This window comes from Sus scrofa, chromosome 15, assembly GCF_000003025.6.
Source record: "Sus scrofa isolate TJ Tabasco breed Duroc chromosome 15, Sscrofa11.1, whole genome shotgun sequence".
Taxonomy (NCBI): domain Eukaryota; kingdom Metazoa; phylum Chordata; class Mammalia; order Artiodactyla; family Suidae; genus Sus; species Sus scrofa.
In genome coordinates, this window is record NC_010457.5 from 32,742,399 (window position 1) to 32,770,267 (window position 27,869).

General features: G+C 49.3%; 1 protein-coding gene across 4 annotated transcripts in view; it reads left to right on the plus strand.

Annotated features, from left to right (window-relative positions):
- DLGAP2 (discs, large (Drosophila) homolog-associated protein 2) overlaps positions 1-27,869 on the plus strand; it is a 667,132-nt gene that overhangs the window by 142,211 nt on the left and 497,052 nt on the right. For all 4 annotated transcript variants that reach the window (XM_021074622.1, XM_021074619.1, XM_021074620.1 and 1 more), the window contains one exon: positions 20,228-20,282. In XM_021074622.1, coding sequence (XP_020930281.1) covers positions 20,228-20,282 — 55 coding nt within the window. The remainder of the gene's footprint in view (positions 1-20,227; positions 20,283-27,869) is intronic.

Sequence of the window (27,869 nt, forward strand, 5' to 3'; positions counted from 1 at the left end):
ACTGAGCAAGGCCAGGGATTGAATCTGTTTCCTCATGGATGCTAGGCAGGTTCACTCACCACTGAGACACAACAGGAACTCTGTGGAATATTTTACCAGAGACTCTTGTTCCTCTTCTGTTCCCTGTTTCTCCAGTTACCATATTTTGAAAGCAAAATGGCAATTGAAACAGTGTAATAAATACCTCTGTAGAAGTAAGTGTGAAAGCACCTATGATCTCTCCTGACCAGCCCGCCTTCCTGCTTACTGGTGCATGCTTTGCTCTCGGTGAACAACCTGTGACCTGGGACAAACCTGGGGGGTGGGAGGTGACTCCCTGTGGGAGGTTCCCCATGTGCAGTCCCCAGGATGTGGTCTGTCCTGGGAGCCCACATGACCTGCCTTCAGCCATTCTGGGCACTGGAACTTTGCTGTCAGCAGTCAGCTCAGGACCTCTCCCTGTGATAATTGAAACAGAGCCTGAATAAAGGCAGTCTAGGTATTTTGAGTATGTCACTCCTTTCTGCATACGTGTGTGTTTATATGCACACAGGCATGCATGCACCAGCATATGTGCACCCTCGGGTTTACTTATCTGGGTGGGGATGGCTTGTCCCCAGGGATCCCCATGATGAATAAACCTGGTGAATGCCCCCTCTTCCCCTGCCTCCATCCTCGGTGCCCTAACCTGTCCCTTCTGGTTCCCACTGCAGGAGTTCGCTACATCTGCCTCTCTGCTCCACTCTGAGTCATTGATGGGAGTTGGTGCCATGAGCTGAGCTTTCGGGACGACTGAGGTCATAGCCACGTGCTCAGCAGATGCCCTGTTGTGCGTGGCTGCTGTGTCAGCAGGTGTCCTAGGCAGTTAGTTGCACTACAGGGTCAGGATGGATAAGCTTGTCCCTCTGGGGTCCTTCTGCCTCGCCCCTCCTGCTGTTGCCCCAGGTTCTGCCTAGAACCCTTGGACCTGGGCTGGCAGGGTGGGTCTCTGAGCTGCCCTCCGGGAAAGAAGGTCCACTGGCCTGTGGGCCACAGTGGGCAGAGCGTGGCCCAGCACAATTGAGAAGGCCTCCTTCCTATCCTTCAGCTGCACGGAAGCCACAGGGATGGTCCTTTGATGTTTAGTTTCTCACAGGAGCTCCTAAGGGGAGCTGTCGGCATTTAACCAGTGACCCTGCCTGGCAGAGATCTGGTCCTGTAGGATGCGGCAGAGACTTTAACAGGCCGACATGCTGCCTGTCCCCAGGGTGAGAGGTATGTTCGCGCTTCTCACCTTTCACCCGAGACTCTTCCTGGGAAGATGGGAATGTCTTTTGGAAAACACAGTTCCAGCTGGTGGGGAGTTGAAAGTCAGAGTTTCCCTAGATTCTATGCTTTTGTGGTCGTTTTCCTTCCCAGCATCCAGAAAGGTCCTGCTCTCCAGGGCCTGGAACACGATCTCTGCCTTGCAGGTCTCCCTGGCCTCCCACCATGTACATACGGTGCCAGTGTCTCCTGCCTGGCCCTGGACTTGATCCAGTGGTTGGCTGCTCCATGGGCCCCCAGCCATGTTTCTTCTTCCCTCCTACCTCTTCCTCCTGGCTTTTCTCCCAGTCTCCTCCCCTCTGTTGGGCTCCTCTCACTTGGGGGCTGTGCCTACCCTTCCCCCATGCACAGTTTGGGGGCCCAGGACCCACATGACCTGTATCCATTCTTCAGGTTGAATAGATGGGGCCCCTCCTGTTCTAGGCCTTAGGATGCCTTGAGCAAGGAGGCACACAGGTGTAAACAGACACAACTGTAGTCTACAGGGCTTTGTGCTCCAGGTAGGGGACATAGTTGGGCCCCGTGGGAGTTAGGAAAGGTGACCAGGATCCACATGGCATGAAAAGTCAAAGAGAGTTTTTATTTAGGCTTAATTTGGAAAAATGCTCGAGATTTCAATAGAAAATAGGAAGGAAGGTCACCAGGTGGGGCGAGAGGCTGAGAATGTCCAGCAAATCAATGCGGGAAGGACATGACAGGTGTGGCCAGGCAGCAGCTGCAGGTGGAGAGGCTCAGCATGGCCCTGGCCCTGAGCTGGCCTCCTGGGCCATCAGGCAGCAGATGGTGCTGTGAGGAGGCAGCTGGTGTCCTGACTCTTCCCTTTCACCCCAGATTCACGAAGCCACCAGGGCCATGGTCGGGGCAGCCCCAACGGGGTCAACCGAGTGGTCAGGGAAGTGGCTTCTGAACCTGGCAAGGCCCCAGAAGGGGGTGGGAGGCCGGGAATGCCTGAGACACATGGTGGATAAGGACGCATGGGACATCCAGTTACAAAGGGAATTGGAAACTGATTCTGGGACCAGAAGTGTCCCTGCCACAGTTAGTGTGGGAGCTAGGGAAGGACCCTGAAACATCAGGGAGGTTCCATGATGGACAGGGGTGGGCCAGGGAGGGCAGGTTCTAAGCTTTTGGCTGACTGTGGGTCATAGGGAATTTGGGGGTGCCTCCCTGTGATGGTGCATAAATGTGTCGGCTTGAGGTTGCTGACAGAGGCCTTTAGGATGGCTCTGATCGAAAAGCCAGAACATGGCAGATGCTGGTGAGGACATGGAAAAGCAGGACCTTGTGTCCTGTTGGTGGGAACTTCCGGGGGTGGCAGCCCCTGTGGGAATCCGGATGGAGGGTCCTCAAAAAATTAAGAATAGAACTGCCGTTGACTGAGGATCCCATCCCTAGGAGAAACCCCAAAGGACCCGAGAGCAGGGACTCAAACAAACACTTGTCACTGTATTCAGCCAGTGCCAGTCACAGCTGGCAGGTGGTGGGCCTGTTGTGACGGATCAGCTCACGTGGTTATGGAGGCCAATGGGTATGACGTGACTGTGTCTGCTTGCTCTCACTAGCACATGTGCACAACATACTGTATTACATGACTGTATCTACACACACATTTACACATGTATGTATATAATGTATGTGCATAACTATGTCTACACACACACACATTCACACACTATTATGTAACTATATACACACACACGTGCTTACACATGTATGTAATGTAACTATATCTACACAGGCGTGTACACATATACCATGTTCTGTAACTGCATCTGCTTGGGCACATGCGTGCTCACATGCTGCATCTGCTTGGGCACATGCGTGCTCACACACATAACCGTATGTACACATCCCCCCACACATATGCTCACACACTACATTATGTAACTATAGCTACACACACACATGTGTACACACACACAAGCATGCATGCATACACACATGTGCACACACACTGTATGTTGGCCCGTGTCTTCTGCTCCCCTGGGGAACCCACTCACATTGAGTTTTGCTCCGTTCAGTGGGACAGCACCTGGCACAGTCCTGAAGGGCTGTTTCATGCCTTTTCACCCAACCAAAGAGATCGATGCAATGAACATGCGCTCGTGGTTTATCTGTTACTTATGGTCTGTGCACTCAAATCTTCTTATACTGCAAATAAATGTAATGACATTTAATTAAATAGATGCACCAACATCAGCCTTGTCTCCAGTAGAAAGTGGGAAAGATGTATCATGACAAGATGTAGGCCAAGGCCACCTGGGGGCCTGGGACAGACATCCTGCCTCCACGGGAAGTCCCAGGAAGCCAAGCGGGGGTCAGTCCTGGGGGCAGGAGGCTGTGCGCCCCATGGCCTGCGTCTGTGACCTGGGAACCACCTGCTCCCCAGAAGGACATGGAGTCCACTCTGAGCCATGCTGACCGGCTCTGGGCCTGGCCATCCCTCAGGGTCTCCCTTCCCTCAGAGCTGCCACTGTAGCCGCAGGCCTCTTCACCCTCATCAGAGAGGAGCGAAGTGCCTGCAGCAGCTGATGACTCCACGGAAGGTTCCAGCCTCCCCAGCAGGTTGGCATTCCCTCATCTGATGGAGGCTTTGGAGGCACAGATGCCATGGGCAGAGTGGCCCTTGTCCCACGCCCACAGGTCAACCTGTGGGGGCTGCCCTCTCTGAAGCCATACTGAGACCGGAGCGCCCCCACCCCTGCCAGACATGGAGCGAGCCGAGATCTAGGGACTGTGTGTTACTGGGCACAGGCATGCACTGCATTCCAGGTAGACTCTGGAAGGGTGTTTGCCGTGTGTGTTTCAGGAGGAGTCAGTGGTGGGTTGGCTCACTGGTGGTGGAAAAAGCGCTTCTGCTGTTGGAAGTGCCTGGGCAATCTGCTCAGCCTCCCCATTTCTGCACCTTTAAAATGGAGGTGATGGTGGGGGCCTCATGGTTTTGTGGCTGTGTGGCCGCATGTATCCTTGGTTCCTGTTCCCTGTTGCATACACATGAGCCCTTGTTCATCTCACAGATGGTTGTGGAGGATCCATAGGGGTGACCGTGCGCTGCCCAGGTGAGGGGATGGTCCCTGCACACTCGGACCCCATGCCTGACACGTCAGGTCCCTCCTAACAGGGACCACAGGATATGCAGAAACATGTGAGGATGAGATGACTCACCCATGTATTGATCTAGAATTATTGGGACAGAAGGTGACTTGGGGTCTGGGATGTGCCCAAATGGCTCTGGGAAGGGGGCACAGCAGAGTCAGGCCTCGGTGCTGCACCAACACCAGGAGGGCCAGCTGCCATGACAGAGGGCTGTCGTCTCTGAGTGTGACATGCAGGGTCCCCCGGGCAGGATTCTAGCAGAGCGGCCACATGTGCAGAGGTCCCAGGGTGCGAGGGGCTGTGAGGACAGGTCTTTGGGCCCTTAAAGGGCTGTGTGTTCTGAGGAGATACCAGGGCCTTTTGGGCAGAATGAGGCAGTGTGACTTGAGCTAGTAGGACCGCCTTGGTGGCCGTGTCTGAAGAATAGGTCATAAGAGGCAGGTCGAATTATTGGGGAGGGTGATGGTGACCCCTGGGGCCAGCGCAGTGGTGGGGAGCAGGGACGTGGTCAGATCTGATTCTGTACCAGGACTTGCAGAAGGGTGTGACAGTGTGAATGTGGGAAGAGAGGAATGTGGTGTGAAGTGACTAGAACCTGCCTGGGGCAGGGAGAACAGGGTTTTGGGGACACGTGGACTTGGGGCCCCCATTGGACACCTGGGGGACACCAAGTAGGCAGGGCATTGGCTCTGAAATCCAGGAAGGAGAAAGCTGATGGCTGGGGTGCAAGAGCTAAGTTGTGGGGTTTAGGGCCCAGGTAAGATGCACAGGGAGGTGGGAAGCTACAGAGCTGAGCGAGGGATGGGGAGGTGGCACCCAGCCTGGGGGAGAACTGACTTGTGCGGTCACTTGGGTGGGCTGGAAGGTCCTGGGGGAAATTTCCAGGATTCTGCTCAGAGGCTTCTAGGAGGGATTGGGGTGAGTTACTTCTTTTATGACATTGAACACTGAGTATTTGGGGATATTCAAAGAAGGCAGTTATCATTTTCACAAGAATGATGGAGCTATTTGAAGTCCCCACAGCATTTTTAGAATGTCAGTGGCTTCCACTTCCCTTTACTGATATGGCCTGAATTCTCTGGGACCAGATGACCCCACATCACAACAGGCAGCCTGTTCACAGTGAGGCTGAACAACAACTTTCAGTGATCTGTTAAAAAAAAATCAGAAGTGGTGTTTCTTCTCATCATTTAAATAGTTATGCCTTACTCTTTAACATAGTTTTGGAAGTCCTAGCCACAGCAATCAGAGAAGTAAAAGAAATAAAAGGAATCCAAATTGGAAAGGAAGAAGTAAAACTATCACTATATATATTTGCAGATGACATGATACTATACCTAGAGAATCCTAAAGACTGTACCTTCAGAAAACTGTTAGAGCTCATCAATGAATTCAGAAAAGTTGCAGGATACAAAATTAATACACAGAAATTGATGGCATTTCTGTATATTAACAGTGAAAGATCAGAAAGAGAAATTAGGGAAGCAATCCCATTTACCATCACATCCAAAAGAATAAAATACCTAGGACTAAACCTACTTAAAGAGACAAAAGACCTGTACTCTGAAAACTATAAGATGAAAGAAATCAAAGATGACACAAATAGATGGAAAGACATACCATGCTCTTGGATTGGAAGAATCAATATTATCAAAATGACAAGCCTACCCAAGGCAATATACAGATTCAATGCAATCCCTATCAAATTATCAAGGACATGTTTCAGAGATCTTGAACAAAATATTTTAAAGTTTGTTTGGAAGCACAAAAGACCCAGAATAGCCAAAGACATCCTGAAAAGGAAAAATGGAGCTGGAGGAATCAGGCTCCCAGACTTCAGACTATACAACAAAACTACAGTCATCAAAACCATATGGTAATCGCACAAAGATAGAAATCTAGATCAGTGGAACAGGATAGAAAGCCCAGAATTCAACCCACGCACCTACAGCCAACTCATCTATGACAAAGGAGGCAAGAACATACAATGGAGAAAAGATAGCCTGTTCAATAAGTGGTGTAAAGAAGTACAGCCTGTTGTGATGGGAAAACTGGACAGCTACATGGAAAAGAATGAAATTAGAACACTCCCTAATACCATACACAAAAAGAAACTCCAAATGGATTAAAGACCTAGATGTAAGACCAGATACTACAAAACTCTTAGAGGAAAACATAGGCCAAACACTCTCTGACATAAATGACAGCGACATCTTCTCAGATCCACCTCTTAGAGTATTGAAAATAAAACCAAAAATAAACAAATGGGACAGAAAAGGAAACCCTAAACAAAATGAAAAGACCACCTACAGAATGGGAGAAAATGTTTGCAAATGAATCGACTGACAAGGGATTAATCTGTAAAATTTACGAATATTTCCTACAGCTCAATACCAAAAAAACAAACAACCCCATCAAAAAATGGGCAGAAGACCTAAACAGACAATTCTCCAAAGAAGACATACAGATGGCCAAAAAAAAAAAAAAAAAAAAAAAAAAAACACAGGAAAAGATGTTCAACATCACTCATTAGTAGAAGAATGCAAATCAAAACCACTCTGAGGTACCACCTTACACCAGCCAGCATGGCCATCATCCAAAAGTCTACAAACAAGAAGTGCTGGAGAGGGTGTGGGGAAAAAGGAACCCTATTAATTACACTGTTGGTGGGATTGTAAATTGGTGCAACCACTGTGGAAACAGCATGGAGATGCCTCAGACAACTAAACATAGAACTCCCATTTGATCCAGCAGTCCCACTCCTGGGCATCTATCCAGAGAAAACCATGCCTCGCAAAGACACATGTACTCTGATGTTCATTGCAGAACTCTTTTCAATAGCCAAACATCAAAACAACCCAAATGTCCATTGACAGAGGAGTGGATCAAGAAGAGGTGGTACAAATACACAATGGACTATTATTACTCAGCCATTAAAAAGAATGAAATGCCAGCATTCTTAGCAACATAGATGGACCTAGAAATTATCATGCTAAGTGAAGTCAGCCATACAATGAGACACCAATATCAAATGCTTTCACTGACATGTGGAATCTGAAAAAAAGAACAGAATGAACTTCTTTGCAGAACAGATACTGCCTCACAGACTTTGAAAAACTTATGGTTTCTAAAGGAGACAGTTTGGGGGGTGGGGAGATGCGCTGGGGTTGTGGGATGGAAATCCTATAAAATTGGATTATGATGATCAGTGTACAACTACAAATGTAATAAATTCATTGAGTAATAAAATAAAATAAATAAATCGTTATGCCTTTGCAAATCTGTTCATATGAATATAAGTTCTTAATTAGTTCTTAACCTTGTCAATCAATTGTCCCTGAAATTTAGAAAAAGGTAATGTGAGTTCCAGTGTTGTGAAACAGCCAGTCTAAACTCATTCTGTACCAATTTCTGCTATTTTTAAGCTCAGATAAATTTTCTATAAAATTAAGTTAAATGGTCTCTTTGATAAGAATGGAAATATCTGCCACTTTTCTTGGTCATTTTTTAAGTAACAGGGACATAAATTTCAGGCAAAGTGTATGTGTCTGTGTGTGTGTGTGTACATGTGTAGGCAAGTCTGTGTCCACGTGCAGGTGTATGCACATGCAGGTGTGTGCGTGTGTAGATGTGTGTGTGTGTGCAGGCATGTGTGCATGTGTAGACATATGTGCATGTGCAGACGTGGGTGCATTGTATAAATGTGTTGGAGGTACAGGTGCAGGCATGTGTGCAGGTGTAAGCATGTAAATGCATGTGCAGGCCTGTGTGTGCATGTGTAGGTGTGTGTGCAGATGCAGGTGTGTGTTCAGGTGTGTGTGTGTGCATGTGTGTCTTGGAACTTCTATCCATGGCCCCCCCTCTGCAGCAGCCAGAGGACATAGTAATAAAGGGTGTTCTGTTCTTGACTTTCAGAAATGGGACGTTGTGAGGGCAGAGCTTCTAAGCCCTGGGGACCCTCTCCCAGCCCTGAGCTCGGAGGGCCTCTGATCTGAGGCTGTTAAGAGCCGCATTCTGGGGGCGATCGTCCTCAGGTCCTCAGTGCTGGGAGACAGAAAGCTGAGCATGACCTTGTACCAGAGGTGCCTTCTCCCATTTTTCTTGACCAGAAAATGGGAGCTCTGGTAGGAGGTGCCTATAGGAGAGTGAGAGAGGGGAGGGCCAAGGGACGGGGATGCGGGTGGGGAAGGCAGGCAACAGACCTGGTTGCAGACCCCGCTCCGTATCTGGCGCAGGGTGGTGGCCCAGCCCTCTACTCACTCACTGACCACCCCTGTGGTTTTTCTGGTTTTACAAACCCTCCCCAGCATCCCGGTCTCTGCTCGCTCCCCCAAAGGTGTCTTGGCCATTTGTCCTGTGGGAGGGCTGTCTCTCTGCCCCAGGCCCTTTTGGCAAGCCCCCCAGTAAATGTGTGCTCAGGACCCAGCAGACCTGCAGCTGCTCACTGTCTCCCAGTAAAACTGGGGTCAGCCCAGGAGCCCCCTTGCGCCCGAGCACACCGCTCCTGTCCTGTTGGGTGGCTCCATTGGGCAGCCATGCCGGGCACAGCTTCTTTCGCCCGGTGTCGTTGTCCCTCATGGGAGCCTGGACCAGCCTTCCACACATCATAGGGGCAGCGGGTTGGTGTCTCCTGGCACCTCAGTGTGTAATCTGTGTGGTTCTAGGGGGCCCTGGAAACCGGGGTGACGCTCCAAGGTGCGGTAGGGGTGAGAAGCAGCCCTGGGACAGCTCTGATGCCGCTACACCTGAGAATCACCTGGTGGCATCACAGGCCACTCCTGGCCCATTCAATCAAGTGTCCATGGGGGCCCTGGGCCGCTGGGCCAGGCATCTGCAGCTGGAGAGTCTGACTTTTGTCACAGGTTAGAGTTCTCCAGAGAAGCAGAAGCAGTGGGATGTACGTCTTCGTCTACACACCTGACTACACGTCTGTCTGTCTAAAAGGAGACTGATTGTGTGGACCTGGCCTGTGGGGTTATGGGGGCTAACATGCTCCACCCTCTGCCCGCTGCGAGCTGCAGTGTAGTCCGTTGTTCTGGGATCCCAGCCAGTGGGTGGTGCAGACACCGGCCTGATGCAGGAGAGGGGGCCCAGCTCATCTGGGAGGCGGGGAGAAGGGGGTCACACTCCTCCTGGCCCCTCCCCCTGTTGTGTCCAGGCCCCAGGTCAGGAAGGGCCATCTGCTGGACCTGGTCACCCCACCCTTCACCCAGAAACATCTGCATACACCCAAAGAGGGAGTTTCATCTGGGTGCCGGGGTCAGGGTGCAAGGGCGTGCCTGATCCAAAGAAAGCACCCGGGTAGCCCTAGTAGCCCCTGACTGGTTCAGAGAGCTGGGCTGTAGCTGAGTTCAGGGTTTACCCTGGAGAAGGTTTGAGGAGAAAAGATGGTATTTCTGACCAGAGTGCTGATTGTGCAGACGTGGCTGGAGGGGGTCTGACTCTCCCACCCCACCTCGAAGACAACTAAAGCCCAGGCAATGACCTAACTAAGCACTCAGCTTGTGGGAAATACCCACAGTTCTCATGGGGCATGATTATCTGCCCTGAAGATCACACTTTGCTGGAGGTGGAGTCCAGTGGCTGTGCTGCCTCTGCCCCACGCTGGGGGTCCGGGGTGCTACAGCCTCCTGGAGACTTAACAAGGAGGATGCCTGGTCCAAGGTCTGGTCCTGGGCGTGATTGGACCAGCTGGGCACCCGGACTTCCTGTGTCCTTTTAGCAGGAGGTCTGCACAGCTCTGGGACCCCTTCTTCAAAGAGTGGGGAGGGCCCATGTGGCCTCAGCTCTGGGCACACCTCTGCACGGATGCTCTGGCCACACGGTGGAGCCCAGGATGTCTCAGAGCCACACGCCTGCCTTCCTGACTCCTGACCTTTGCTGAGCTGGCTTCCTGCAGGCCCAGGGGTTGCAGCCACATGGATGTGACGGAGGTGGAGGGGCCCCCGTCTGTCCACAGAGGTGTGACACACAGTGAAATGTCACCTTCATCGCCTCCCCCAGCCCCCCAACTGGGAGGAGGCACCCCTGCTTTGCACAGACTTCCTGACACATGTGGTCTGTGGCAATGAGAGTAGTGCTTTTGTAGTTTGGAAGGAACATCAATGCAGGTTTTCTTTCTTTCTTTCTTTCTTTCTTTCTTTCTTTCTTTCTTTCTTTCTTTCTTTCTTTCTTTCTTTCTTTCTTTCTTTCTCTCAGCAATTTAGCAGCGGAATGGAACTATTAATTCTGCCTGGCGAGTTGATTTTTGACTTTTGTGTTGATATTTGTCTTTTTATTATGCAAGATGGTAGTAAGTCATAAACTCTTCAGGGGTGTGTCCATGCTTTTTTGGTTGTTTTGCAGAGCAGTTTACAGACAGCATCTCAGCTGAGGGAAATGCAGAGATCTTGCGGGAGACTTGGCAGTGAAATCATGCCAAGCCTTAGGTCTGATAGATTATCAGCCACTGTCCCCTCCTTCCCTGTCAGCAGAGCAGCTCTTGGAGGAAGTCCCCCATGGAACAGAGGGCTGTGCCTTCCCGCTTGGCGTGGGAGCAGTGGGGGGGGGGGCATGTGCAGCAGTGTCTGTTCACTTTGTGATGAAACCGGAAATGCCTCAACTTCACATCAAATATAAGCACTTAAAAAAAGACTTTTTAGGAGAATTTTTAGGTTTACAACAAAATTGAAAGAGAGTATAGGAGTTCCCGTCGTGGCGCAGCAGAAACAAATCTGACTAGGAGTCATGAGGTTCCAGGTTTGATCCCTGGCCTCGCTCAGTGGGTTAGGGATCTGGCATTGCTGTGAGCTGTGGTGTAGGTCGAAGACACAGCTCGGATCTGGCGTTGCTGTGGCTGTGGCATAGGCTGGCAGCTATAGCTCTGATTTGACTCCTAGCCCGGGAACCTCCATATGCCGTGGGGTGTGGCCCTAAAAAGACAAAAAAAAAAAAATTGAAATAGAGTATAGAAATTTCCTGTATTTCCCCTCCCTATGGACAGCCTCCCCACCAGGCACAGCCTCCCTGCCATCAACATCCCCACCAGAAGGTCCCTTTGTCATAACCGATGAACTTACAGGACACGTTTCCATCCCTGAGGGTCCCTCTTGGGGCTGAGTATTCTGTGGGTTTGGACAAATGGCTAATGACATGGGTCCACCATTATCGTGTCACACAGAGTAGTGTCACTGTCCTAAAATCCTCTGTGCTGTGTCTTCACCCCTCCCAACCTCTGAAAACCACTGATCTTTACTGTCTGTGTCGTTGCCTTTTCCAGATGTCACAGAGTTAGAATTCTATAGGATACAGCCTTTTTAGATTGGCTTCTGTCACTTAGTCATATGCATTAAGTTTCCTCTGTGTATAAATGCATATGACTAAGTGACAGGAAAGGCTTGATAACTCATTTCTTTTTACCACTGAAAAATATTTCATATCTGGATGTTCCACAGTTTGTCCATGCACCTGCTGAGGGACATCTTGGTTGCTTCCAGGATTGGGCAATTGTGGGTAAAGTATGCAGGCTTTTGTGTGGACATAGGCTTTTAGTTCTTTTGGGTAAATAAACGCCAAGGCGCAAGATTGGCTGGATCATAGGATAAGCCTATGTTTGGTTTTGTAAGAAAGCACCACCCTATCCAAAGTGGCTGCACTGTTCTGCGTTCCCATCGGCAGTGATCAGAGTTCCTGTTGCTCCAGGTCCTCACCAGCATTTGATGTCGTCAGTGTCTAGATTTAGGCGATTGCGATGGGTGTGTGGTGGTGTCTTCTTGTTATTTTAATCTGCAGTTCCCTGATGACATGTGATGTGGAGCAGCTTTTCACGTGCTTAGTCGACATCTGGATGTCTTCTTTGCTGAGCTGTCTGCCAAGGTCTTTGGACCTTTTTTTTTTTCTTGTCTTTTTGCCATTTCTTGGGCCACTCCTGCAGCATATGGAGGTTCCAGGCTAGGGGTCAAATCGGAGCTATAGCTGCCAGCCTATGCCAGAGCCACAGCAACACAGGATGCAAGTCGCATCTGCGACCTACACCACAGCTCATGGCAACGCCAGATCCTTAACCCACTGAGCAAGGCCAGGGATCAAACCCGCAACCTCATGGTTCCTAGTTGGATTCGTTAACCACTGAGCCACGATGGGAACTCCTGGACCATTTTTAATTAGGTTGTTTGTTTTCTTATCATTGAGTTTGAAGAGTTCTTTGTATATTTTGGGTAATTTTTTCAATCAGATGTGGCTTCGCAGATCTTTTTTCCCAGTGCATTGTGTGTCTGCTTGTTCCCGTGATAGTGTCTTTCAGAAGGTTTCGATTTTAATGAAGTCCAGCTTATCATGTATTTCTTTCATGGATCACACCTCTGGTGTTGTCTCTAAAAACCTATCATCAATCCCGAGGTCGTCTGGATTTTCTCCTACATCATCTCCTAGGAGTTTTATAGAATTGCCTTTTATGTTGAAGCTATAATCCATTTTGAGTTTATATATGTGAAGGGTGTAAGGTCTGTGTCCAGGCTCATTTTTTTGCATGTGGATGTCCAGTTGTTCCGGCAACCGTTTATAGATAATACTCTTTGCTTCACTGAGCTGCCTCTGACCTTTTGTCAAAGATCATTGACTCTATTTATGTGGGTCTGTTTCTGGCTGCTCTGCTCTGTTCCATGGATCCACTTGTCTAATTTTTCACCCACACCACACTGCCTTGATGACTGTTGCTTAGATATAAGCATTTGCCTCATCGTTCACTCTCATTTCATAGCCTTTGTAAACATTTTGCCATAAGTGACTCCAGGTCAGGCCAAGCTTTGCCTAGGTTTTGTTCTCTAAACTGAGTGTTTGCTTTCTATCTGGATTTCTTGGACATGCGTGTTGAATAAGCAGGTGACACCTGAGCTTCCAGAGGTATTTAAATTGTAATGAGAAGGATATAAACATGTCTACTCGACGTACTTTCATTCTAATAGGTGTCTTGGTGGTTTTAAATTTTCTTTTCTGAAGGACATTTTAGTACTGCCTTCTCGTGGTTGTGATCATTGTGCCGATTTGCTGTACACTACTTTATGTGCCTTAATTTCATCTGATTTACACGTACGTACAAGAAAAAGTGAAGTCATTTTAAGAAGCTTATGATAAAGAGCAGGCAGCCGCCTCATACTCCACACCCGACCCAGAGACCCTCTCCCACTTCTTCTCTACTCCCCTCCCTCAGCACCTCTGCCCCCTCCCCAAGGGGGTGACATCCTGTCCCCTATGAATTTCTCTGAAATTTATAGTTAGTACTTACATCGCATTTCATTTGTAGATTATGCCTTTTGGGGGACATCTTTCATTCATTGTTAATTGCCTTTTCTAAGAGGCCTGGCTCGTGCCTTAATGTCTTCATCACATGTTTATCTCTTTTCTACGTATTTGGCATCAGCCTGCTCTCTCTCTGGGTGCTGGCCCACTGCCCAGGGGCCACGATGGGAGCCCTCCCCACGTGGCCCTCGCACCCTCACCCTGCCCCAGTCCTCCCGGCGATTCTCCAGTTTTACCCTCTTTCCTTCATCCATGGCTAATGTTGGGGGCCGTCTCCTCCCAGAATTTCCTAGGCCCTGTTTCTGCATTTTCCAGCACCCAGGGTCTTGAACTTGGTGCATTTGGGACCATCCTCTTACTCAGACCTTTCATAGTGGTGGGTGTTAGGCTGGTCCTCGGGGCGGGTTGCGCTGGATGCCTGAGGGCCTGTGCAACCTGAAGTCGTCACCCAGGCACATGGGCTCCTGTGAGTGTGTCCAGCGCTGTGTTCCCTTCTGTGTCCTGGACCTTTCATTCCGGAGCCCCCATTGGTCAGAAACTCCAGAGAAGGCCAGACGCATTTCTGTTCTATTATTTTTCCTCCCCAACTCTTTTTTTTTTTTGGTCTACTTTCTGGGATATTTTGTCGAATTTTCTTCAGGTCTTTATTTTTTAAAAATGTGGTTGTCCTCTTTTTAACAAGGGTCTTCCTGTTTGGTGATGTTCCTTTTATAAGCCCAACATCCTATCCTTGAGTCATGGACGAGATGTCTCCCCTATCTTTCTGAAATATTATTAATCATCAGTATATTGAAATACTCTTTTTCCCTATATTGTTTCTGTTTTCTCTAACTCTGTTTTTCTATCTCAGTGTCTCCTAAAGTGGGAGTTTTCTTTAAATGTGTGATAATCCTCAGCTATAAGTCTTCATTAAGTGTGAGACCTTAAAATGTATGGAACGTGTATTTTGGTGAATGAACGGGGCTTACTGGCTGGTAGAATTTCCCACTCAAAGATCTAGTGGAAAGCCAGCGTTTTAGGTCGGAGACCTACATGACAGGGGACACGTCTATTTTTCAGAGAAGAGTTAGCATTTCTTGGGGGGGGTGGGGACCCCATGGGGACCCCAACCCCTTCTTTCTGGAGGAAGGCAGGAGTGGGGTCAGGGCAGCAGTGCTGAGAGCCTGTGTGCTTGGCTTTGCTGCCATCACCCCTTCACTGCCAGGCTCTGGTTTCCTCAGTTCTCTGGGAGCTGGCACAGGGGTTGGGCTGCCTGTGGGGGAAGAGGGCTCCCTCCAGCCGCTCCCTCGCTCCTGCCCTTGGTGTACCCATACCTCTGGCCCTGAGTGCCTCCTGCAGACATGCTGGGGCCATCAGTCCCCCGCCTCTGCTCTAGTAAGAGAACCTTCTGCCCACTCTGCCTCTCAGAGACACTTGAAATCCTTTTCTTATGTGCTCAGTCATTCTGTTCCTCCTGACTGTGAGCTTTCACCTCAGCCACTCTGCTCTGCTGACCTAAAATTTGACTGCAGCCACCAAGGAGGGTGGTTAATGGGAACTGTCACCTAGTTTGCCTGGTGCATGGCCTGGTGGTTCTCTGGGTGTTTCTTGGCAGAGCAGATCAGCATCCTGGGAGCCCCTTGGAAATGCAGAGTCTGGGTGTGTGCACTGTGTGCATGTGTGCACTGTGTGTGCATTTTGTGTGCCTGGTGTGCCTGTGTGCTCTGTGTGTACATGTGTGCACTGTGTGTGCATGTGTGCACTGTGTGAATGTGTGTGGACTATATGTGCACTGTGTGTGCACTTTGTGTGCCTGTGTGTGTGTGCCTGTGTGTTTCAAGGCACAAGCAGAAATGTGCTGAGAATGTGGAGCAGAAATCTTTATTGATCTATGGAAAAGTGCACATATACATTGTCCACAATTTGATGAGTCTGGACATTTGCAGCCCTGTGGTCCCATCATCACGATCAAGCTAATGAACTCCCGGCCTCTAGAAGTTTCCTTTGTGTGGTTGGGGCTCCCAGTGTGGTGCAGACACTGTTACTGAGTAGGCGTGGCTCTGCAGCGGGTCTGGCGTGGCCCACCTGGTGGGGAACCTGGCGTGCTTTCTGCTGAGAGGAATGTGAATTTCTGGGCTGCACGCCAGGCTTCAGGGCCCCCGAGCAGGTGGTTTATGCTCCTTGGCTGATGTGCCTTTACTGGTTTACCGCCTCCTACAGTGAGAAGCATGCTTTGCTCTTGTAATCATGTCCCACGCCCGCAGGTGGTGATGGCTGAGGTTGGAAGATCTGCCCAGAGAGCAAGCCCCCTGCCCTGCCCAGCAGGCCAGCCTGCGGCAGCTGGTGCAGGGGTCTGTGCGGACGGCGGCCCTGCCCACCACAGCAGGTGTCCCACTTGAGCTCCGCCCACCCTGGAGGAGGGTGGGTGGCAGAGGCACCGAGACCATGTGTGTAGCCCCTGCTTTCCTGCTGTTGCAGGGTCTTGACCCTCCAAAGCCAGGGTGTCCTGCAGCCTCGCCTGGCCAGAGCCTGACTGGGGGTCAGCAGACGTGACCTTCCGGCCTCTGTGGGGCTGGGTGGCTCCAGAGGCATCTGACCTCACGTGATAGGATGCGAGGAGCAAGCATCGCCAAAGTCATGTGGAACCTCAGGGTTGTAGCAGCACGACAGGGGGGCGGCTCTTTGTCTCTTTTCAGGAGGCAGGTGACCTGCCTCTTCTGGGAACAAACCTAGGCCCAGTTCTCCAACGTGAAATTGGCCAGAAGAGTTAGTTGAACACGTGTTAATGTCCTGGCACTGAGGAGCCGTCTGCATCTCAGAGGCTCCTGTGCTTTGAGCAGCAAGAGGAGTGACGGGTTACTTCCTGTTTAAACAGCACAGCTGCCTTCTTGTCCTTGAATCAGAGAGTGAGGACCCAGTGCAGCCTGGCTGGGTGACTTGAGCTTGCCTCAGCTTCCTCGTCAGCCCAAGTAGGACGATGGAGAGGGAAGAGCTGGAGAGCAGAGGGACAGGCCAGGGCACAAGTGGGACACTTGGAAAAGACTCTCCATCGGGAGATGATTCAGCTATAAGAGCTGAAAAAAACGAAACTAGCCCTGTGGACGGTAGGGAGGCTCCTGCGGAACTGGCTGTCCTGCGGCCCTGCCCCTCTTCTCCTCTCTCTCCTCTTTCTCAGCCCTTGGGTCGCTGTGGGGTTAAAAGCACACAGATACCCTCCTCCTCACCAGATTCCCCAGCCTTCTTGTCTGATCCCATGTTCCAGACAGGGAGTATAAACTAGTAACGGTTAGGCCTTAGATGTGGATCTCTAAGCCAAGGGCATGGAATGTTTTGCAAAATCCACAAGCATGCAAAACAAGTAAATGAGCAAATAAGAATAGCATTGGAAACAGAGACAATACAAAGGATAGAAGAAGATATAAACTCATTTTTTAGAGAGAAGAGCCTGTACTATGTGTATAACCCAAGAGTAGGCTGGCATACAAAAGGAAGATTCAGAGAAAAGGAAGGTAACAATAGGAGAACAGAAGTTAAACATTTATTAGAGGGTTGAAGATGAAGTTGAGAGAATTTTCCAGAAAGCAGAACAAAAAGACAAATAGAAAACAAAAATGAGAAATTAAATAAATTAGATTCAATATGTGCAGTATCCGAATAAATTCTAGCAAAAAAGAAGAAATAGTTTGAACTTCCAAGAATTGAAGGATATGAGTTTTTAGCATCAACATTATATATGTACAGAGTTTAAAAAGTAAGGGAGGGGAGTTCTTGCTGTGGCACAGTGGGTTAAGAACCTGACTGCAGTGGCTCGGGACACTGCTGAGGCACTGGTTTGATCCCTGAGGCACTGGTTCCATCCCTGGCCTGGTACAGTGGGTTACTGTTCTGGCATTGCCACAGCTGCAGCCTAGGTCAAAGATGTGGCTCAGATTCAGTCCCTGGACTAGGGGCTTCCATATACTGTGGGTATGGCCGTGAAATTAAAAAAAAAAAAAAGTCAGGTAGTCCCAAAGGAGTTAAATGGAAATATGGGAATCCCGTGCATGTCTATATTATCTGAATTTCTTACAGAGAGAATGAAAGCATGAACCCCTTTAATTAAAAGCAGAAAGTAGTTTCCTTCATCTGTGCATGGTCTAGTGTCTACTCTCTGCAGTGTGGTGACCACCAGCCCCACCTGCACAGAAATGCTGCCAGCACTCTGAGGATTCATGTTTTCTTTGATTTAGATCCACATGTCCCTGTGTGGCTGCGCATGCCAGGTAGCTTGTTAGTGGTGGGCTACTTAGTGCTGGGCTAGTTACTGCTGGGTTAGTTAGTGCTGGGCTAGTTAGTGCCAGGCTGGTTAGTGCTGGGCTAGTTACTGCCAGGTTAGTTAGTGCCACGCTACTTAATGGTGGGCTAATTACTGCTGGGCTGATTACTTCTGGGCTAGTTAATGCCAGGCTAGCTAGTGGTGGGCTAGTTAGTGGTGGGCTACATAGTGCTAACTAGTATACCACCTTAGCATCCATGTCCCACTTCCTCTCCCCATGGTATATGTACAACATCCTGCCTCGCCCCCACACGCCCCCCCCTGGTTGCCACTGTGGCCTCTCCAAAGCCTCTGTGTGCCACTCTCCATCACTTCTCAGGGATAAAAATGTCGCAGAGTCTGGAGTTCCCGTCGTGGCGCAGTGGAAATGAATCCGGCTAGGAATTATGAGGTCGAGTGTTCGATCCCTGGTGGGTTAAGGATCTGACGTTGCCATGAGCTGTGGTATAGGTCACAGATGTGACTCGGATCCTGTGTTGCTGGGGCTGTGGCACAGGCTGGCAGCTACAGCTCTGATTTGACCCCTAGCCTGGGAACCTCTGTATGCCCTGGGTGCATCCCTAAAAAGCAAATAAATAAATAAGTAAATAAATAAATGTCACCAAGTTATGGTTGAGTGGCAGGGGTGGCAGATTTTGTGGTCTGAGCTGAGTGATCCAAACTCTGTGTCCCCTTCGCTGTGTGCATTTTTGGGAAATGTCAGCTGTGTCAGGTTGGAGGGAATGATTGGTTCTAGGGGAGCCCCTGGCATCCTACTTGTGTATATCTGTGGTTTATCTGCTGGCAGTAGTTCCATAGGAAGTCAACCTGGCAGCACCGTTTGCCAGTGCTCCTGAGAGTAGGGATACCAGTTAGGTAGCTTTGCGATGGGCCAGGGGAGCCTGTTCCCCACTGGGTGTTAATAGGTGGTGGGGACATGAGAGGGTTCCATGGTCCACTTTAACTGCAGGACTTGGTAGAGCTTTATCATCTCACCTGCTCTTCCAGCCTCACGTGGGCCGTGTCGTGTGCAGAGTTGTTGCAGCTTATAGGATCCTTCACGTCTTTTGAGGGCGACTGTTTCTTAGCCTGATGAGTTCCTCTGGAAGTGCTGGAAAGGTCAGTGAGTGGGCGTGTAGGCCTTGGAATCAGACAGGGTGTGGATTTACAGAGATCCCAGGATGTTAACTCTGTGTGTGTGTATATGTGTGTGTGTGTGTGTGTGTGTGTGTGTGTGTGTTTGCACGGTCCGACATGGAGGGCTGGGGACTGGTCCGAGAGAAGAGTGTAAACATAATCCGGTGGTTTCTTGTCCCATAGTTTAACGCTTGCTCTCCCTCGCATGTAAAGGGCTGGTGAGGGGCTTGGAAGGGGAAGGGATTATTATTCCAGAGGAAAACTTCTGCACATGTTGACTGTATTTACTCGAATCTCTTGTATACCGGCTGGCCAGGGGCAGGCATCAGGATTTTAGTGTCTCTGCAGCGCCCTTTTCTCCCTCCCCATTGGCTGATCGGTTTGCTCCAGAATAGCTGATGCATGCTTCTCGGCGGAGAATTTGGGGGGTTGTGGTTGCAGGTTCATCGGCGGAGGATTTAAGATGGAAGTTCAGCTTTTACTCTAATTGAGTTGAGAAAGCATAATCATAAATTTCCCACAGAGATCTTTTCAGCTGCAATTCTTTTTAAGTCTATGCTTTGCAGCTCCCTTACATGGCTGAGTTTTCTTGGGAAAGCCATTTTCCATTATTTTCACTTTCCTTTCATTTATCAAATAAGATATTTCCTTCACCTTTTACTACCAAGCTGTGCATGTAAACTCAGGTTTTCTTTCACATTTTCTTCTTTGTGAGTCATCCTTGATGAAAGCTTCTCGCCTCAGATGCTAGAAGATGGACCCAATGTACCGCCCCAACAAGCCTCCATTTTCAGGCTCTAATTGCGTCTCATATTTTAAAAGCCATCACAAAATTGGTGGGCCATTTGCTTTATTGTAGGAGTCCCCTGAGTGCAGCTTTCAAGGTACTTTGAGGACCCATTAGGGACATACATTAAACAGAACTGCATTACCGTCCTCCTAGCAGCATATATAATCAGCACACTTACCTGATTAACCTTTTTGATGAAAAATGTATGTCCTCAGAATCTTTCAGTGCTGTTTAATTTGTTACGTCGTCCTGGGTGTGATGACTGTGCAACACTGCATGACCTTATTAGAAAAATACTTGCACTGGTTAATGAGGTGCCTTTCTCTACCTGAATGATAACCAAATTATGTTATTTATTTTTTTTGAAACAGGTTTTACCTGGCATTCTGCAGAAGCATTGCTGTATCTTACCGGACAGGAACACAGGTAAATGCATTTTGTTCTTCTGATTTGAGATTCTTGGTTTTGTATCAGTGGAAAGTTGAGAAATATGGTTGCATATTTTAGATATCTTGGTTTTTTAAGGTGGTTGTTTTATATATTGACTGAAACAAGCCAAAAAAATGGATTATTCAGTTCTACAGTGGGTTATGAGTTGAGAGATCTGTTTTTGTTTGCAAGGTAAATAGATTTAGGTGGTTGTTGCCTTGGATTTTTAAGGGAAATTGGTTGGCTTATGAAGTCACCTATATTAATTTTAAAGTTGTTTCTTTTGTGGATTATATTGATTTATTAAGGAGAACCTCCGTTATTGGCTAACATGGAATGTGTTTGCAATCCAGGCTTTGCTTGCAGTCAGGGTAGGAACTGGCAGATGTTATGTGCTTCAAACCTGAAGGATCTCAGTGAGTAAAACAGTGGGTTGGGTGTCTTGCCTTGGCAATTGTATGCTATGTAATTTCTCACTGAGGGACAGATGGATGTGGCTGGAGGTGGTCTGTGAAGTAGTTCATGTTACTGTTAAGAACACATGACAGAGGAGAAAGGAGTCTAAAAAAACCCTTTGAAACTTTGTCATTTTTAAATTAAAAAAGAGAACAATTGATACAGAGTGTGTTATCCTGTGGGTCTGCATCTCAGCCACTCTCCTGTGCTTCTGACTTAAAGTGCTTTACTCAGAGATACCAGGTCTGGAGGAAAAGGCAGAGAAGCTGCACCTTCTCTGCAAAGGGCTTTGTTAGAGTTTATTCATCTCTAGAATCAGTTGTGTCCTGCCAAATATGTCTGTCTGAGTCCTGGGATACTTTTGTTGGGTATGAAACTGAAGCTCCTGGCCTTTCCTTATGTGTTTTCTAGCTAAACAAAATGAACCATCATGGACTTTTCCGTGATAATGAGAAGAATGTAATCTCTTGGGGTTTTGTCTACGTTTATCATAAATGTCATTCTGAATGGATGGCATGTGGACCAGGGTCCCCTTCTTAAATGATTAACAAGGCACTGTTTTATATTATGCATGCCAATGTAAAACACCAAGTATTTTGGAAAATGGAATCTTCATTTTGTTGCTTATGATTATGGTTGGATTATGTTACTGACTGTGAGTTTTCAAAAAAGTTCATAGGCCTGTCTCAGTTTTGGTTTTGCCCCATCAATGTTGCCTCCGCTGTGAATCTGAGTATGTTTACTGCTTATAGGGAAGTTTATTTAGAACATGGATGGATGTTTTTTTGAGCCTCTTTCTATTTTCTGAAAGTCTTGGTTAGTAATGGAACTATATGGATGAGACACGTGTGAAGAAACAAAGATTTTGCAAATTTTGCCCATCAACAACAAGTATAACAGAATTTGAAGGTGGATGGGTTTTCTGGATGAGTTTCTTTCTTCCAGATGAGTCCTTACAGATTCTGAAAAACATCAGATATAATGATAAAAATAATTAAATGTTAACTACTGTTCTGTGGGAATAAGTGGGTTTTAGATATTGAAATGAGTTTGCTATATGTTTAGACTGTTATATAAGAACTTTCAAGTTAATATGGAAAATATTTCCAAATTGAAACATTTCATTTACTTTTCATAAGAATCCAAGTAACCAACCTCCAGAACCAAGCAAGCCGCCTTCCATCATGACTGGAATATTGAAGCCATCTGCTCAGCAATTTCCCTAAAACTTTTTATAGGATGGAGTGTTTAACTTTCACGTCTGCTGAGGACCCGAGGCTGTGACGTTAGATGTGGAAACAGGAAGCAATCATTTCAAATGGGGGGATAGAGGAACTGGCTGAAGTTATAGGTCTTAGAGATGTTAAGTTCACTGAGAATGAAAGATTTGAGGATCCTGGTTTTTACTGTATAATTTGATCTAATATGTCTGAATCCTACTTAATTATTTAGGAAATGTTTGGAAATTTCTTAGATGCATACACAGTGGGTATTGCTTTTGCATTTCATGGCAGATAGGGCCCTTATAAACTCAAGTGTGATTTATTCTTACCTGAGCAGTTTTATAAAAGACTCCCAATTTTTGATTAAAAGATCAACTTTGAGATGGGTAGGGGTTTCACCTCAGGAAGATAAAAACCATTCTGTGATGGACAGGGGCTATGGTTGTGCAACAGTGTGACTGTACTTAATGCTGCTGAGCTGGACACTCAAAAACAGTCAAGATAGTAAATTTTAAGTTGTGTGTGCTTTCCATGATTTTAAAAAGTGATCAAATTTGGGGTGAGTCGTGGCTTTCCTTTGTTTGACTTGTACTTATTTTGGAAGTGCCATTTGCTCCAGTAACTTACACATATTGTAGCTGAGTTTCTGGGGGAAGACACACCTGCTTTCAGGTGTGCTGGTGGCTGTGGAGCTGATACACTTGGCATTTGGCATCGCGGCAGCTGAGATGAGAGCGTCTGGCTGCCCATCGGGAGTCAGCCTGGCCGCTTTGTGAGATAGCATTCAGCACTTCTCCTGCCGTTTCAATTAACTGTGGTAATTTTGGTTTGTGATGTGAGGAGTGGACTGTGCTGAGCCCCTCTGCAGATGACTGGAGTTTTCCTGTTTTTCTTAGGAAAACTGAGAGTTGGACGGCAAGGCATGTCCATTGTGGAGGCGGAACCGTCCACCCAGACACACGTGACCACTCCCCCCGCCCCCAGCGCTGAGCTTTTCTTACACATTCATGGCAGCATCAACTCCCTTCCCTGCTCCTGGTGACCCATCTCCCTCTCCCTGTGCCTTTGGTCAGGGCCTTCCCGGGTGGCTGCCCACGCAGGGTGACCAGTGACAGTGGGTATATCCTCTGTGTGACCGTGTCATCTGCGTGACAGTGGCGTCTGTATGAAGCCAGTGTGACCTTCGCCAGAACAGCTGCTGGAAGGGTGTCCTGCGTCCTGTTTTCCTTCACACCTGTTTCGTGAGCTGCCTCTGGAGGGTCAGGAACTGGGGCCCTCGCTGTAGCAGGAGGCTGGCCTCTGTGTCTGACGTCCACTGGCGGGGCCCTGGGGGAACTCAGGGTCACCCTGAAGTTAAAATTGCCCCAAATGGTGCTCATCCTGTGTGGTAATAAAACTTAACAGGGTAGCGACCTCTTCATAGAGAGCATTTTGCTGAGATTGGCTATTTTCCAGACTCAAGTTAACCTTCTTTAGGTGTTTGCAAACGGAGATCTCTTCCTGCCGCTTCTAAGTCAGGGGAGGGGCCTGGACTCATGTAAAATGCAGGGGGTACCTCCCTCCGCTGCTGTGGGGGTCTCAGGGTCCGAGCACGACTCACGTGGAGACACTGTCACAGGCACATTCCGAGAGAGGACATGGACTCTGAGTGTGTTTCCCAGGTTGTGCGTTTGACTATGAGGGGCAGGGGCTGCTTCGTCCTTAGATGGTCTGACTCCTCCAGAAGGCCCGGGCCTTTGGGGAAATCGAGCTCAGGCACGTGTGAGCTCACTAAACTCTGTACGGGCAACACAGTGGGCGGGGGTTCTGCCCCGAGCTTAGGGGGTCTCGCAGCCTTTATCTCCCGTCTGTCAGGGCACAGCCCACCTGCTGCTGAGAATACCTGGAAGTTACAACAATGACTGATTTTACAGTTAAGCAGCAGTACTTACCTGAGCAGACTTTCATGGTAACAAGTAAGTAGTGACACCTCGAGTGGATGGAACACGTGGTGGTATTTGATTTTTGAGATCCATCCTACCCCACTTGACGGGGAAAGCATGATCGTGGCATAATCTGCGTGCAAAACTGGGTGGAAAGATTGTATTTTCCTGTATTCTGCGGGACTGACCTTTGTGTGTTTGTACAGCTGTAGCGTGATGTCCGTGGAAGACTCGGTGTTACTGACTCTGATCTTGGGTTGCAACCAGTGATGTGCTGGCTGGTGCTTCACTGCCAGCTTCAGGCACTGGTGAGAGGATGTCAGGGGCCCACGCGGGCTGTTGGGAGTTTCCAGGGCATACACGCCCCACCCTGGTCACTGGATATGGGTCGGGAGAGTCCTCACTTTCCCGCCCCCATTCTGCAGACCAGTGTTAGACTCCAAGGTGTGTGACTTACTGTTGCACAGCTGAAACATATTTTGCTGAGACTCGGGTGCCGGCTTCCACTATGGTTCAGTGTGCAAGTCTGCCGTGCAGTCTTTTCCTATGGAATATGTGTACAGCAACCCAGTGCAGCTGGGGCTCTGGGGCAGGGGCACAGGGAGGGGGAGCTGGGGGGCCTCAGGACATGAGATGGGCAAGCCCACCAGGTGGGGCGTTCACACACCTGGGATGCCTCACCTTTGTGGAAGGACAGGTGGATGGCATTTTAATGTACAGAGTCAAACATAAGACGTTTTGTCTTTGGATGATCAAATCCTTCAAGTAAGTTTCTTTTACCCAGAGACCGAAATTATTTATAATACCTTTTTTTCTTTCAAAAAAGAATGAAGGCTGTGGAATAGGGTGCCATATGATATGATTCATAAGCTAAGAATAACCAAGCAGCACCGAGTCGCACTGCATGAGGAGGGGGTGTATCAGCTGTGAGGATGCTTCTCCTTTCAGCCCGTGACTTGCTGACCCATGGCCACTCTGGGGTGAGCAGCCGCTCATCCCCCTGCCCTTTCAGGATGGAAATCCTCCTGTGCTTAAAGGGCTTTATTTCATAAATAGAAATGGCTATATCAGAATACTGGTCATGCTATTTAATTATGGCCAGAATGAGAGGTTATAGATCCATAGTTTTAAGGCCAAAACTGTTTTATTCCATGCAGCTCATTCTTAACCCCAGGGCTACTCACAGTGGACGTGGCATTTTTGTGCTGCTTGGGAAGGTTGGGCCTCTGGGACTAGAGGCCCCTGAATGAGGCTGGGTTTCAGCCCAGCTCACCAGGAGCAGAAGCTTTGGTGTAGAGCCGAGATTAGACCGTCTCCACCCTTGCACAGGTGACGTGCTGATTTACTCAAGTGTGTGGTGACTGCCGGGTTCACGCGGAGACAAGGTCTGTGTTCCAGGCTGGATGTTCTACAGGTGCGACTGTGCTGAAAGGTTTCATGCGTAAACCTTGCATTCGACATTGGATTTAAGAGGCACCTGCTCTTGGGGCAGACCTATGGAGCCGTGAGCTGAGCTGTGTCCTTGATGCCAAGTGGACCTAAGGTCAGGTGTTTGTGTGGTCGTGGTCGGCACCGTCTGCAGATTCACAACTCCTCGTCCTCACGCCCACATTCTGTGGGGGCTGTCTTGCGCCTTTCCACTGAAGAGACAGGTACCCCAAGTCTGTATTAATTGGTGTTCTAGAAGCTCTCCAGAGAGAAACGGGATCTGCAGAGGAGAGCTGCCCGGGGTCACGGGAAGTCTTCCGACTGGAGTTCTGAAGCTCCTGGATTGCAAGACGGCCCTGGTCGCCCCGATTTCACTCACCAGCACCACGCGGGGGAGCCAAAGCCGTCTTAGGAAACTCCCCACTGGAACGAGAACACGGCGAGGGAGGGCTGGGCACCACCCAGGCCCACCTGCCCCTCGGGGTCCCCAGTAGCTGCAGAGCGTGGGGGCTGACGTGCAGCCTGTCAGCATCTCTGCATTGCTCGGTCCACATGGCTCACCCGCTGTCCAGACCCGTGCTCCTGTCCCGGCGAGCCACACCACCTCCCTGAACCCCCACCCCCTTTGCCCTGTTTTCTCGCTGCCTTTTTTTTGTGTTGTTGCGATGCAATGCAAGACAGTTGGGGGGCGTTTATGTGTGTAAACACCATACATTCTTCCTGGTATAGACACGATCCAGTCATTCCTGTGCACATAAAAGGGCAAAAGTAGGTTGTCACCAGTGCTGTGGCAGATCACTAAAGCCACCTATTCTTTGTCGCCAACATAAGAATGAAGGCCTCAGTGACCCACCCCTTACTATTGGGGCATAAACTGTGGACTCTGGGGGCATGGAGGTGAAGAATAACCTCGCAGCGAGGATCCTGGCTTCTTGGTGGGGAAGAGGCCCTGGGAACCAGGACTTAGCTCCTGGACAGAGGTGTTGCACTGAGCCCTATGGCCTGGTTCCTGGCACCGGGGTTGGGATGAGCCCTGCGGGCCATTTCCTCCCGCCAGGCCCAGGTCTCCCAGGAGGCCAGGGTCAGACCTGGCGCCCTCTGCCCCCGAAGGGCACCTGCTCTATGGGTTTTGCCTGTTCCTGGGAAGAGGAAGGTGTGAGGTGCCTGAGATGTGTGGAATCACCAGCCTTCCCTTTGCTTGTCCTACTTTCGAGGAAAAAAGTATGAAACCCTTCTCCACACATTTCAGTGTTGAAGGCAGAGAAAAATAACACAGTTCCTAAGTCCAGTGTTGTGTTTCCTTGTAAGTTACTCCAGGAGGTTTGGACGGGAACATTCTGTCCAGAGAGAGGTGGCCAGGCCCTGCCAGGAGGACAGTAAGGCCCCAGGCTCTGCCCCTTAAGGGGCTCCCAGGGGCCAAGTCCATTCTGGCAGCCGAGATGGGCCCTGGGCAGGGCTGGAACAACAGCCTCTGCTTGTTCCGCCTGCACTGCCCGCGAGGCCTCTCCTGGAGGGTGTTGCCATGTCTTCACATGTCCCTGGGGTCTCTTCTCACAAGTGGGCGGATCCCACCACGAAGCCCCGAGGACATTGTCACTCCAGAGCGCGCCCCCCAACACCATCACATCTGGATCTGGGGTTCCACCTGTAGATCTGGGACATAGATGTTCCTCCACAGGGGCCCCACGCCGGTCATAGGACTGACACCAGACCAGGTGCCTGTTCTTCCTGGAAGCTGTTCATCCTTGTATTTAAATTGCCAGGAGGTTAGTTGGACCACCAGTTTCAGAGTCTCCCTGAATGGGAGGAATCCAGTTTCAGGTAGAGGAGCTTTCTGCCAGGTGAGTTGGTTGGAAAACATCCAGAATGTCTGAGACTCCTCGGTCAGGAGTCAGGGCCTATTTCTGGCCCTTGGCTCTGGGCTGGTCTGGCCTTGGACCTGGCCTTGGCTCTGGCCTGGGCTGGCCTGGCCTTGGACCTGGCCCTGGCCCTGGCCTTGGCTCTGGGCTAGTTTGGCCTTGGACCTGGCCTTGACTCTGGGCTGACCTGGCCTTGGACCTGGCCTTGGGCTTGGGCTTGGCCTTGGACCTGGCCTTCGGCCTGGCTTTGACCAGAGAATGAGCCTCAGCAATGAGGCTCCACTGGGTGTCTGTCCCTAGGAGATGGGTGTCTGCCCCTAGGAGCTGAACTTCCCCAGGGGACCTTTTCTGAACCTTGGTTCTTTTTGTTTCTTATTGTCATGGCATCCTCAAGTCCAAGGCCCTTTTGTGAAGTAAAGTTGCTCAGTGTGCACAGTGTAACTCTGTCCTGACTTTCAGGGACACGTTCCTGGGTCAGTTTTGCATCTGAAGCCACAGATAAGATCTGTAACTAAAGGTGAGACATCTGGTGCTGCTGTTTTAGAGTCATGGGCTAAAAATCACAATGACTCTTTTCAGGCATCCCAGTTTTTCCAGAACTCGTACCTCAAACTCCTCTGAATGGTGCAGGTCTGTGTGCACGTGTGCTTATGCAAGTTTGACATTATGCAAGTTCAAAATGTCAGGCTCAGGGCT